Below are 11,855 nucleotides of genomic sequence, written 5' to 3'. Positions count from 1 at the left end.
TATAAATTTTGGGGGTTTTTTTCTTTCATTTTTTTCCTACAAAATTAGGTGAGTTAGGTGATTTATCATAAACTATATTGTGAAAATGAAAATCATTTATGCTTCTTTCTTTTGGACTTCCTGAATTTCTTTTGGAATTTCTTTCATTCTTCTTTTCTTTCCTTTTGAAAATTCTATCAACAACGTCTTCAGGAATTTCCGATTTTTTTATTATTATTATTTATTATTCTTTATTTGTTGTTTCTCATATTTCTTTTTTCCTTGCTTATAAATTTTCTTAAATTTCTTTATTTCCTTTTTTATATATCTTTTGGATTTTTTTTTTTCCTTTATAAATTTCTTTCTTTTTTGCAGATATTTTTTTTTTCTGTCTGATTATTTTTTTGTTTGTTTCTTTCTGGATTTCGTTCATTAAACAGTTTCAGCCACAGCAGTGATTAAGCAAAGATGGACAATCACTGGTCATAATAAATTTACATTTACACCATTTGGCAGACACCCTTATCCCGGTGTTCAATGCCCCAGCAGTGGCAGGTTGGGATTTGAACTCACGACCTTCTGATCAGTAGTCTAAATTGTCTTAAAAGAAATTCCCTCACTACAATCAAGCACTTACAAAACTGACCCCACTCTCCCCTACACATTGACTGGAGTTTATATAATATCAGAGAGTAATTATCAAGTAATCTTTAGAAAGCAAATAGCCTAACATGGGCACCTGCTGGGGGGCGTGGTGTCTTAGTGGTTAGCACGTTTACCTCACACCTCCGTGGGTTGGGGGCTCTATTCCCACCTCTGCCCCATATGCTTGGAGTTTCCTTGTTGTTCCCTGTGGGTACTCCGCTTTCCTCTGCCAGTCCAAAGACATGTGCTGTAAGCTGATTTCCTAATTGTCCATAGTGTGTGAATGGGTGTGTGATTGTGCCATGCAATGGGTTGGCACCCTGTCCAGGGTGTCCCCCACCTTGTGCCCCAAGTCCTCTGGGATAGGCTCCAGGCTCCCTGTGACACTGTGTAGGATAAGCGGTATGGAAAATGCATGGATGAGCACAATCTCTTGCCTTAATGATCAAATATAAATATTATGTTGATAAGCTGAACACACCTTCTGAAATGAAATGAAACATAAAGCACTTACAATAATACAAGTATTTATGGCTGGGGTTTTTGTGCTCTGGTCTATGTTCGCTTACTGAATTGAATTTACTGAACACCCTGAGTGGCTCAATGGATTTTTTTTTTATTGTCCAGGAGATGTCAGTGTAGAGCTTGGTGTCAAATGATTCCAGGTTAAAGTACGAACCAGAAAGAAGACTCTCTTTGGAAAAGTCTTATTGTCTTAATCCATACTCCCGTCAGGTGTCCAATTACTACAGTCCGCTTCTGACACAAAATTACTGTCTGACGTTAAATTCAGGCAAAAGTAATTGAGAGAGCCTTTCCTTAACCGAAGTGTGAAGTATGAAATAGTGCTGGTTTTAATGGTTTGGCATTTGTGCAGCTCTTTATTAGCCGAGAATTCAATTGAAATCACTATGTTTAATGAAATAATTAGTTATTCAGGTCTACAAATATTTGTAAATGCATTTTTTTTTCAACAAGAGAACATTAAATAAAACAGATTTAATGTGTTTATTGTAGTAAAAAAAAGAAAAGCATGATTTGTTTTTGAGCCTCATGGAAATCGAAATGGAAATTAGAACTGGCCCATTGGACAAAAAAAAAAAAAAAACCAACAACAACATTGTTGACGTCATGTGAGAAAGATGCTTTGCATGAGCGCTAATATCTGACAAAACCTCATGATAAGAACAATCTCTTGCCAGACATTAGAAGAAGCTCTGAGGGCGTAGAGTTCCTTCTTTTTCGAATTCTCCTTCGAGTTACCTTCCTACGAAGGTAGGTAAAAAATAAATCTTACTGTATGTATTCGTGACTTGCTTTAACACCTCTCACTGCTGTTCAGCTAATTAAATCAAATTTGTTTGTTTCATTTTAAGTCATGTTAGTAGAATTAATTAGAATGACGAATGAGTTTAAACAAAAGGTATGGACTAGATGGTTCTCAGAACAGTAGTTGTGGTAGTGAAGAAATCCAATCTAATCCTTTCTACACTGGGGGTATTTTGTGCACTATTTCAATAATATTGCTAATACATGGCTCGCTTTCTAACTAGGTTTTTTTTTTTTTTTTTACATGAATGTAGAGTTGCCTGGTAACACATCAGACATCATGACGATGACTCTGTTCCAACTCCTGGCATTCGCAGGTGAGAGGGATGATAATGGTGTGTGTGGATGTGTGATGGTGTTCATCTGAAGGGCCACCAATATTGGTAACTCAAGTGAGAAAGAGATTCCTAAGCATACAGAGTGCGTGCTAAAATAACTGAATAGCAGCTCATCCCATCGGAGAGTAATGTCGAGTCGGGAAATTCAATTTAACCTGACGCGTTAAACACTGTCCTAAAGCAGCTTTACAGAAATCTGGATGTAGACTGAGATCCCTTATGAACAAACCAGAGCAGACAGTGCTGAAGAAAACCGTGAGAAGGGGAAATCTTAAAGAGTCAAATGGGAACCTATCGTGTCGAGGGATTTCAAATCATGACTCTTCGAGAGATGAATAACTTATAAAATCAACCAGTATTAAGTGCATTGAAAGGATGTTCAGTTTGAGGATTATTAGTAGTGTTTATAGTGATTATAATCAGTGCAACACTTTAATCTATAACGCTGAAGCGTTATTTGATTTGTTCCTCTAGATCAGCGGTGTCCAATCTTATCCGCAAAGGACCGACCGGTGTGGGTGCAGGTTTTCATTCCAACCGAGCAGGAGCCACACCTGATTCCACCTGTTTAATCAGTTCATCTTGGATTTCATAGACTCAGGTGTGGCTTCTACTTGGTTGGAATGAAAACCTGCACCCACACCGGAACTTTCCGGATATGATTGGACACCCCTGCTCTGGACTCAGAAAGGGTTATACATTAGAACCTAGCTGCTTTATGGGTGGTTGTGGATCAGGTGGTAGAGCGGGTTGTCCACTAATCGTAGGGTTGGCGGTTCAATTCCCGGCCCACATGACTCCACATTCTGAAGTGTCCTTGAACCCAAAGTCCTGATGGCAAGTTAGCGCCTTGCATGGCAGCTCGGCTACCACTGGTGTGCGAGTGTGTGAACGGGTGAATGAGACACGGTGTAAAGCGTTTTGGAACCGCTAAGGTTAAAAAAGAGCTATATAAGTGCAGACCAGTTACCATCCAAACCATGAATTCCTAACTATACAAATTTCCAAGTTGAAATGATGAGAAACATGGTAGCGTCTGTCCTCCTATGCTGATAGCTCAACCATACTTGGAGACTATTACAAAAATGAGAAATAAATCAGTTAGGGGGAGTTCCTGCCTACAAACCTTTTTTAAATTCTCATCCACAGGCTTTGTCGGCTTTGTCCTGTCTGAATCCCGAAAGTACTATTTGATCCATGAGATGAAAGCATGGAATGATGCCCTGGCTTACTGCCGAGCCTCACACACCGACCTGGCTATCATCAAAAGCAGTGATGACATGGTCCGACTTCAAAATGAAGCACAGAGGCAACGTTTCAGTTCCGAAGCTTGGATTGGCCTGTATAATGACATCAACAGCTGGCGCTGGTCCTTTGACAACGAGCCACTGGGATTTGAAAATTGGGATTCGATCTTCCAACAGCCTAACAACAGAGACGGACATGAAGAATGTGTTGCGGCTTTCTGGTACGGTCGTTGGTACGATGCACCATGTGACACTGTACTGCCCTTCGTGTGCTTTGATGGTAAGGACAGTTTTACTAATTTAGCTATTTCCTCAATCCTATTTATCTTGTAAAACATTTTGAGCCATGTTTTCAGCATGCGCTGAAATGAAATGTGCTCGAAAGGGATTTCATAAAGAGTGCAACAGACAAAAAGAAACCATCTGTGTTTTAAACTTTAAAACACTTTAAACTCATATTCAGAGATTTCAGTGCGATTTGGGAAATGTTACCCATATCTGGTCCGTGTTAAATTGCAAGGTAATGATTTTTTTTTTTTTCTTCAAATGCGATTAGAAATATATGTATACGTACAGTCGTGAGAAAAATAAGTACACCCCATGGAAATTGTTGACTTTTTTTTTTTTTTTTTGACATATTCGGACATTTGATCATCTTTGAAACCGTGCCGACGAATAAAGTTGATATATTTGAACAAAACCACGAGGAAAATGAGCTTTTTTCAATCATTTATTCAACAGAAATATCAATAGATGTGATATTCTTCTGTGGGGGAAAAAGTACGTACACTTTTGGCCTCAGAAGCTACAATTGTGCCCTTTAGCAGAAATAATGCCTTGTAGGTGTTTTGCATAACTGTCCCAGTCTTGGGAAATGACTACTCTTCCATTGCAATATTCTTTCAGTTGCAAGATGTGTGAGGGTTTTCTTGCTCGTACTGCCCGTTTCAAATCCCCCCACAACACTTCAATGGGAATCAAATCCGGGCTTTGACTAAGACATTCCATAACCCTCCATCAATGAATGCAAGCTGTCCAGTCCTTGAAGCAGTGAAGCAACCCCAAACCATAACATTTCCACCATTTCATGTGCTTCTCTTAAAAAGCTCTCTTTGGTCTGTGCCAAACATGTCTGCTATGACTATGGCCAAACAACTCTATGTTTGATTCTTCTGTCCAGAGCACATTATTCCAAAAGGCCTGGTCTTTGTGTATATGCTCATTGGCAAACTGTAATCCTGCAAAGGCTTTTTCCTGGTACGCCTCACATGCAGGTCAAATTTGTGCAATTTCTTTCTGATTATAGAAGCATGCACTTTGACACCATCGGTTGAAAGACTTACTAAAAGATCCTGTGATGAAATTTTGCCATCCTTGGAGACTTCTTTTTGCACCAGACGGTCTGCTCTTGGACTGAATTTGCTGGGACGGCCAGCCCTGGACAAATTTAAAATCTGAGTCCCAGTCTTGAACACTTGATTCTAATTTTATGGATTTGAAGGTGTGATAAATGTCGGGGTGTACTTGCTTTTTACCATGTGACTGATCTGTTTTTTGTTCATTGAATTTGTGAAAATTACTACAAGATGTCAATTTTATGTGTCATTTGATAGCGTGTATCAACTTTATTAATAGGCACTGTTTCAAACAGGACCCAATGTTTGCTTGTCCAAATATGTCAAAAATGTCTGTCTTCAATCTTGCGTGTCCACGCATTTAATTGGTAGTGTGAGTAAAATGAAAAAGAGTATGTCTTGGAAGAGTAAATATACTTGGAATTTTAAAGACAGCACAAATTAATCAAACAACAGACATTTTTTTTTTATTTTTTAAATATATTTTTGTGACCCTGAATTAATATCTGGTGTCTATGAGACGAACTCAAAAACTCGGGAAGAAGTGATCATGTGGTTTTCATTTCTTACAGACAGGAACTTTACTGCTTCCCGGTACATTTACATCTCTAAACCTCCGATGAACTGGTCTGATGCTCAGAGTTACTGTAGACAGCATTACACAGACCTCGCCATCATCAAAAACTCCATTGAAAGTGTAGCTTTTCAGAACATTTTGACTACTTCTGCTTGGTTAGGCCTGTTCCGAGACTCCTGGAAGTGGATAAATGAGACCAACATGTCCACCATTATGTGGGCGCCTGGGCAACCTGATAATAAGAATGACAATGAACTCTGTGGGTTTGTAACTAACAGCCAGGCAGCTGATGCGCCGTGCTCAGACACCAAGCCTTTCTTCTGTTACTCAGGTGAGTTAAAGTTATATTTGGTCTCATATAGCCTAAGCTTAAAACTACTTTTTAAATGTAAGCTATATTTGTTGTATGTATGTGTTTCTGGATCCAGATATCACAGGAAGAAAACAAACCATAAGAGTGAAGATCCAGTCCAAACAGGATGTAAACGATCCTGCGTTCAAGGCGGCCATCTTAGAGAAAGTAAGTCTCATCCTCTAAAACCTTGTTTTTAATATACGTTGTGACCACAAGGGCTTGAGACATGTTGTAATCAAAATCTGGCTGTTGTAGCTGATTCCCAAAGATTTTTAATAATAATAATAATAATAATCTCATATGCAGAAGTTAAGTTTCCCTATCCTGCATTATGTATAGAATAAAACATGAAGGGACATGCTATTATAAGAAAATAATCAATGATGGAGTAGTGTGACGTGTCCACTCAAAGAAGAGTTACAGTTACCAGTCCAAATTCCGTTAGTGTCCTATAACAGCATGTCTCAAAGTGTTTTATTTCTCTTATACTACAGCAGTTTGCCATTCATTAAAATTGTTATTTATTTAGTTATCAATGTATAGTTATTGTGAGTGTTGTGGGACATTTGTAAAAGAGTTAGTTACATTAGTTACGTCATCACGACGCGCATTCGGCCAAAGCCCCCTGTGAAATGAATGTCTCCATACAGAAAGCTTCACCGTATCAAAACTTTATTTTTTTTTACACTGTAAAACCGGATCAGAACATTTACCTCAAGAAATTTGAGGAAACTAATTACCTCAAAATTTTTACGTTGATAAATCAATTTCTCGAAGCCAAATACACTTTGACAGTGTTTGACAGTGTTGTGGTATAATTATTAATAAAATCATTTAATTATTGTTCCTCAGATCAAGGAGAAACTGATGGATCATGGGATGCCAGAGAACACCACAGTGAATTGGTTAAAGCAGCCTGGCGGTGTGGTGTTTCACAAGGAAGAATATAATAATAATAATGACACAGAAAAGAAGACTTAGGAATCATCTGACCTCTAAGTCTTTAGTCATGTGTCATTGCTTACTTATGTCATGTGCTAGTAACTCAATAAAAAAAAAAGAATGAAAGAAATCAGCTGGGTCTAATTCAGCAGTAAGAGAGCACATATTGCACTCATTTTCAAGTCTTTACAGGTACCTGTTAGTTTCCTTATTGATTTCAAATCCTTTGATTAGTTTGCTTATCGTTATATGTGGTGGGAAAAGCTCTGTAGGTGTGTAGTCCAGCCCCTCAGATCTGCTCAGAGGAACTTCTTCTGGAAGTGTTCCACAAAGTACATAAAATGAGAACTTTTGGTGAAGCAGCATTCAGGTGTTGTGCATCCAGGGTTTGATATTTTTAAATGTACAATCAAACCTTTCATGTTTCACTTTAGATGTAGTTAATATACGTAGCTTTTAATTTATATTGCTTTTATTATATTTTGTAGTCTTCCTGTTAATTATTATAGTACATTATAGCTGTTTTTTTTTTGTTTTTGTTTTTTTGCTTGTTTGATGTATGTATTTACATTTATTTAAGGTTATATTAGTCTTGGTCATCTGATTTTTCTGTTCTTTTTTCATCATTTTATTGTATATCAATTATGATAACTTTTTTCAGTTGGATCCTTTTATATTCTTTTATTTTCCCATTTTCCTATTCTTATTTATTACAATTATTATTATTATTATTATTATTATTATTATTATTATTATTATTATTATTATGTGTATTAGTCTCAGTGGTGTACATGGTCAATAAATAAAAGAAATGTTTGATTGATTGGTTGATTAATTGATTTTTTTTTTAAGTAGGAAGGTTCTATGTGGGACTGAACACAGCTTAAATTCTTGTCACAGTTTTTAACAGATATTTCCCATTTTCCTATTAAAATGACCTCTGAAAGAAAAACCAATGATATCACAAAATTAGCATGTCTGAGTTTGCTACTTTGTTACAGTAAAATTACAGAATTGTCTGGTAGAACCTTATAATCCCATGGTCTTGAAATGAATATTATATAAGGTAATGCCAAATGAAAGCAAATGAATAATTATAGAAGATGTGCTCGTGTTCAAACATCCAAACACCAGATCTGCCCAGAAAACGTTGCACATGAGAACATGGGCTACTAGCAAAGTACGCTGTAGCTAGTGAACCTGGTGGGAAATTAGCCGCACTAAAGAAAAGTGTAAACATTAAAAATGTTAATGATATAAAACATTAAATTCCTGATGTATAAAACTGTCTGTGCACAAAAAAACCTGGCATATGAACCAACAGTAAACACACAATTAATCCAGTGTGCCGGTTTACCTTATACATGTGCATTTGGGGAAGGTTTGACAAATAAATAAATAAATAAATAAGTGGGACGTCAATACAAATAAAGGGTTTAAAAAGAAAAGTGTGTTTGAATACATACTGTGTGTGATGTACTAAACTTTAGGCAATTAGCAGGAGCCAGTGTTATGTTCTTCAAGGTTGTCATCTTCAACAGTCATCATACTTACACATGTTAATCAATACTACACACAGTGGTGGAAATGAGTATTGAGCGTGTCAACATGTTTTTCAGTAAATATATTTCCAATAAGGCGATTCAAATGAAATTTTTTCCCCGTGTCATTCCACTTTATGACGCATAACTTTATTTATGGACTTTAATGTTGTGAATTCTTTATATTTGTGGATTTCTTGGGTTAATACTGATGTCTGATGAAGATTTCATCTGAATAAATTCATTGGAAATATATTTACTGAAAAAAAAAAAAATGTTGACTCGTCCAATACTTATGTCCACCCACTGTAAATCATAACCTTTCTTCGGGTATTCATTATAAAATATTTGAAAACTTTAGTACTTCACAGGAAAATCTCAGTAGAAACACTTGTTTTTTTGTTTGTTTGTTTGTTTGTTTGTTTGTTCATTTTTTTTCTTAAATTTGCCTGGTTACACCATACTTCTTGGTCATGGTGCAATGGAAAAAAGAAAAAAAGCTTCCATGCAAAATGTCTAAACAAACCACTGAAGTAAATGACTGCAGCATTTAATCTACTTTCACTTGAGTACATTACAAAACCTCTGTGTCCTCATATTATACCTATTGCTCAGTTTCTCCTGCACTGGCAGAAAAGTAAGTAAGAAAAGTAAAACACGATGTTTTGATTAAAAAGATTAAAGGTCATTATACTACAGGGTGGAAAGACAGATAAGATTGAACACGTTTGCACACTTTCTTTCATTCTTTTAGGCACCGAAACTCATTTCAGTAGAGAGCCGATGGTAGTCAGTGAGCTAACCTCCATTTTATATGTAGTGTAACGCTAATAACAATTACAATCTATTCATTATATAACTAGATATGTTTCAATCATGATGTTATTGGAAAAGATCTCTTTCGAAACTTTCTTTAACCTGTCGCGAGAAAATATGTACAAATTTGACTGAACAATGCCACACATGTTCTAGGTCATGGTGCAGTGGAAAAAAGCTTCTATGCAAAATGTTTAAACAAAGCACTGAAACAAATGACTCAATGCGATGGCAAATGCTGCTTGGTCGAATATCAATTTGCAAATCATTGGCTTTTTTTTTTTTTTTGGTTGTAAATTAAGTAAATTAAAGCTTTGTTTAGAGCAACAATGGTCACTATACTGTAGGGGAAAAGAGAGATAAGATTCAACCCTTTTTGCCCAGTTCCTTTAATCTTTATGCACCAGAAATCACTCGATAAATGAGCAGATCGCAGTCACGGTCATTAAAAATGTGCCATTTGAAACATTTGAAATGTTCACAGATGGCAAATTGCTCTGGCAAACTGCTTTGCATCAAGCCACCCCAGCGTGGATTATTTTCCTATACCAGCATAGCCCATCGTGCTATTACTTACAGACTGAATGCATCATGCTAGCAGACATCATGAAACGTATCCTAATGTTGTTAGCTATGACTTTTTCATAACAAATATGGAGATCCTACTCCGAACCGCTACAACTCTAAAACCACCTGCCTAATATTGTGTAGGCCGCAAAAACAGCTCTGACTTGTCGAGGCATGGACTCCACAAGTCCTCTGAAGGTGCGCTGTGGTATCTGGCACCAAGACTTTAGCAGCAGATCCTTTAAGTCCTGTAAGTTGCGAGGTGGGACTTCCATGGATCGGACTCGTTTGTCGATCGGATTTAGATCTGGGGAATTTGAAGGCTGAGTCAACACCTTGAACTCTTTGTCATGTTCCTAAAACCGTTCCTGAAGGAGGCCACTACTATTAGGGAATACCGTTGCCATGAAGGGGTAGGTGGTATGTGTCAAAGTAACATCAACATGAATGCCAGGACCCAAGGTTTCCCAGGAGACCATTGCCTTGAGCATCACACCTCCCCCACCAGCTTGCCTTCTTCCCATAATGCATCCTGGGCACCCATGACCCTGTCGCTGGTTCAGCACTTGTCCGCCCTTGGACCACCGCGGTTCAATGTTGGATGATAACCTGAGTGCGAAATTTGTGCTCAAAACAGTGTCAGAAAGGGAAGATCAGTATCAATAGGGCACATGCCAGAAAGACCATTTAAGCACTTGGTGATAGACAGGTTTAGCAGATGGAGGAAGGCAGTGCCTTCTACAGTCTGCTGGAGCAGTGATTCAATTTTTGACCAGAGAGGTAATTCCTCGAGTTGGCATACCATCTCAGAGTAGCTCTGACAATGGCTCAGCGTTTGTTTCAAAAACAAAAACAAGAACAGTGTTACAGTAACTGTGAATAAATTAAGATTTTGATCTGTTTATCACCCTCAGTCACAGGGCATAATGGAAAAGGTAAATGGTAACTTTGAGGCTAAGCTTAACGCAACGTGTGCTGGCACTGAACTTGCTTCGGTAGATGCTCTACCTCTTGCACTAGTGACCTATCGCATGCAGACTATGTATCTAACACCACATGAAATGCTTATGGGTTGACCCATGTCTGTGCTTGTCTGTTCCTTACGAAGGACTGCCGCTGGAGTAATTGCAGATGGAACCAAGAGCATATATGAGATAACTAACTGATATGTATAAAGCTATCTATTCAAAGGACCAGAGCTGGGGACCGAGACAGGAGACAGAAGTTCCTTGTCCCGTGACCCCCGACTTGGGTACCTAGGGGTGTTTCAGCCCAGTAGTGAAAAAACAAACTGCATTAAATTAGATTAGAAGTCATGATGTCATGAGAGTTAGATTCAAAAGCATACTAGGCTAGTTTTCACCTAAGGACGCTATGACCTTTTGTGATTCCATGACTCCAACCGTTTCTTTAGTTCCCTCAAGGCCTGTTATTTTGAGAGCCGTACGGCAGTGCCGGGGAACAGAAAACCCCTTTGACGAGTTCCCACAATAACCCATGTCATATTAAACCAATACAGAGCTGGGAATGTGTTTTTCGGGTTCACATTATGAGCTATATAGAGATGAGGGAACTGGGGAACATAAGAGCCTTTGTCATTTGTTCATTATGTGCCATATAAATCTGGGGAACTATCTAGTTAAATAACTAGCTTACCAAACTTAAACGTAGCATACTTCTTTAGATTTAACAGCAAATTATAAGGACTGGTATTTAAGTTAAAAATGAGGGCAATGAAACATCTCATCCTGTATGAATCGGTAAAAAAAAAAAAATTCGTTTTTTTTTTTTAATTGGTCATGCAGTTTGAGATTTTTAAGGAGTATTTTGAAAGTCAAAATGAAAATACAAGGAGTGAAAAGTGTGGGTTATTTGTTCATTTGTTTCTCTTGGAAATTTATTTTGGATATTCTTTGAATAATACGACTTGAATAATGACGTGGATGTGTTGCAGCCTAGCTACACGTCAACATTTTGGTTATCGATGATCGTTTTTGGGTAAAGCTAACGATGCTCGTGGTGAATGTTTGTTACTTTAGCGCTGAAAGAAACAAGAGAAAGTTTGTGTTCGTAAATTTCCTTGCCGAGTTTTGTTTTTCTGTGTTAGCATCAGCAAGAGTGTAAATACAGAGCAGTTGTCATGCCGCACCGACAGATGGCGCTG

The 11,855-nt window shown here is 37.6% G+C and overlaps 1 protein-coding gene across 2 annotated transcripts; it reads left to right on the top strand.

Annotated features, from left to right (window-relative positions):
* Positions 1 to 52: 52 nt before the first annotated feature.
* Positions 53 to 7,451, top strand: LOC108268042 (C-type mannose receptor 2). Of its 2 annotated transcripts, none has more exons than XM_017472696.3 (6): positions 53 to 1,899; positions 2,208 to 2,270; positions 3,441 to 3,818; positions 5,631 to 5,801; positions 5,899 to 5,990; positions 6,678 to 7,451. In XM_017472696.3, the coding sequence occupies exons 2-6, from the start codon at positions 2,234 to 2,236 to the stop codon at positions 6,804 to 6,806; spliced, it is 807 nt and encodes a 268-aa protein (XP_017328185.1). In that variant the 5' UTR covers positions 53 to 1,899; positions 2,208 to 2,233; the 3' UTR covers positions 6,807 to 7,451. The 2 variants fall into 2 exon arrangements, with proteins under 2 accessions (XP_017328185.1, XP_017328184.1); XM_017472695.3 differs by having other exon boundaries at positions 5,466 to 5,801; positions 6,678 to 7,450.
* Positions 7,452 to 11,855: the final 4,404 nt, after the last annotated feature.

This window comes from Ictalurus punctatus, chromosome 7 (genome assembly GCF_001660625.3).
Source record: "Ictalurus punctatus breed USDA103 chromosome 7, Coco_2.0, whole genome shotgun sequence".
Classification (NCBI taxonomy): domain Eukaryota; kingdom Metazoa; phylum Chordata; class Actinopteri; order Siluriformes; family Ictaluridae; genus Ictalurus; species Ictalurus punctatus.
The sequence above is the reverse complement of the archived record's forward strand: the minus strand, read 5'-3'. Positions and strand labels throughout refer to the sequence as shown.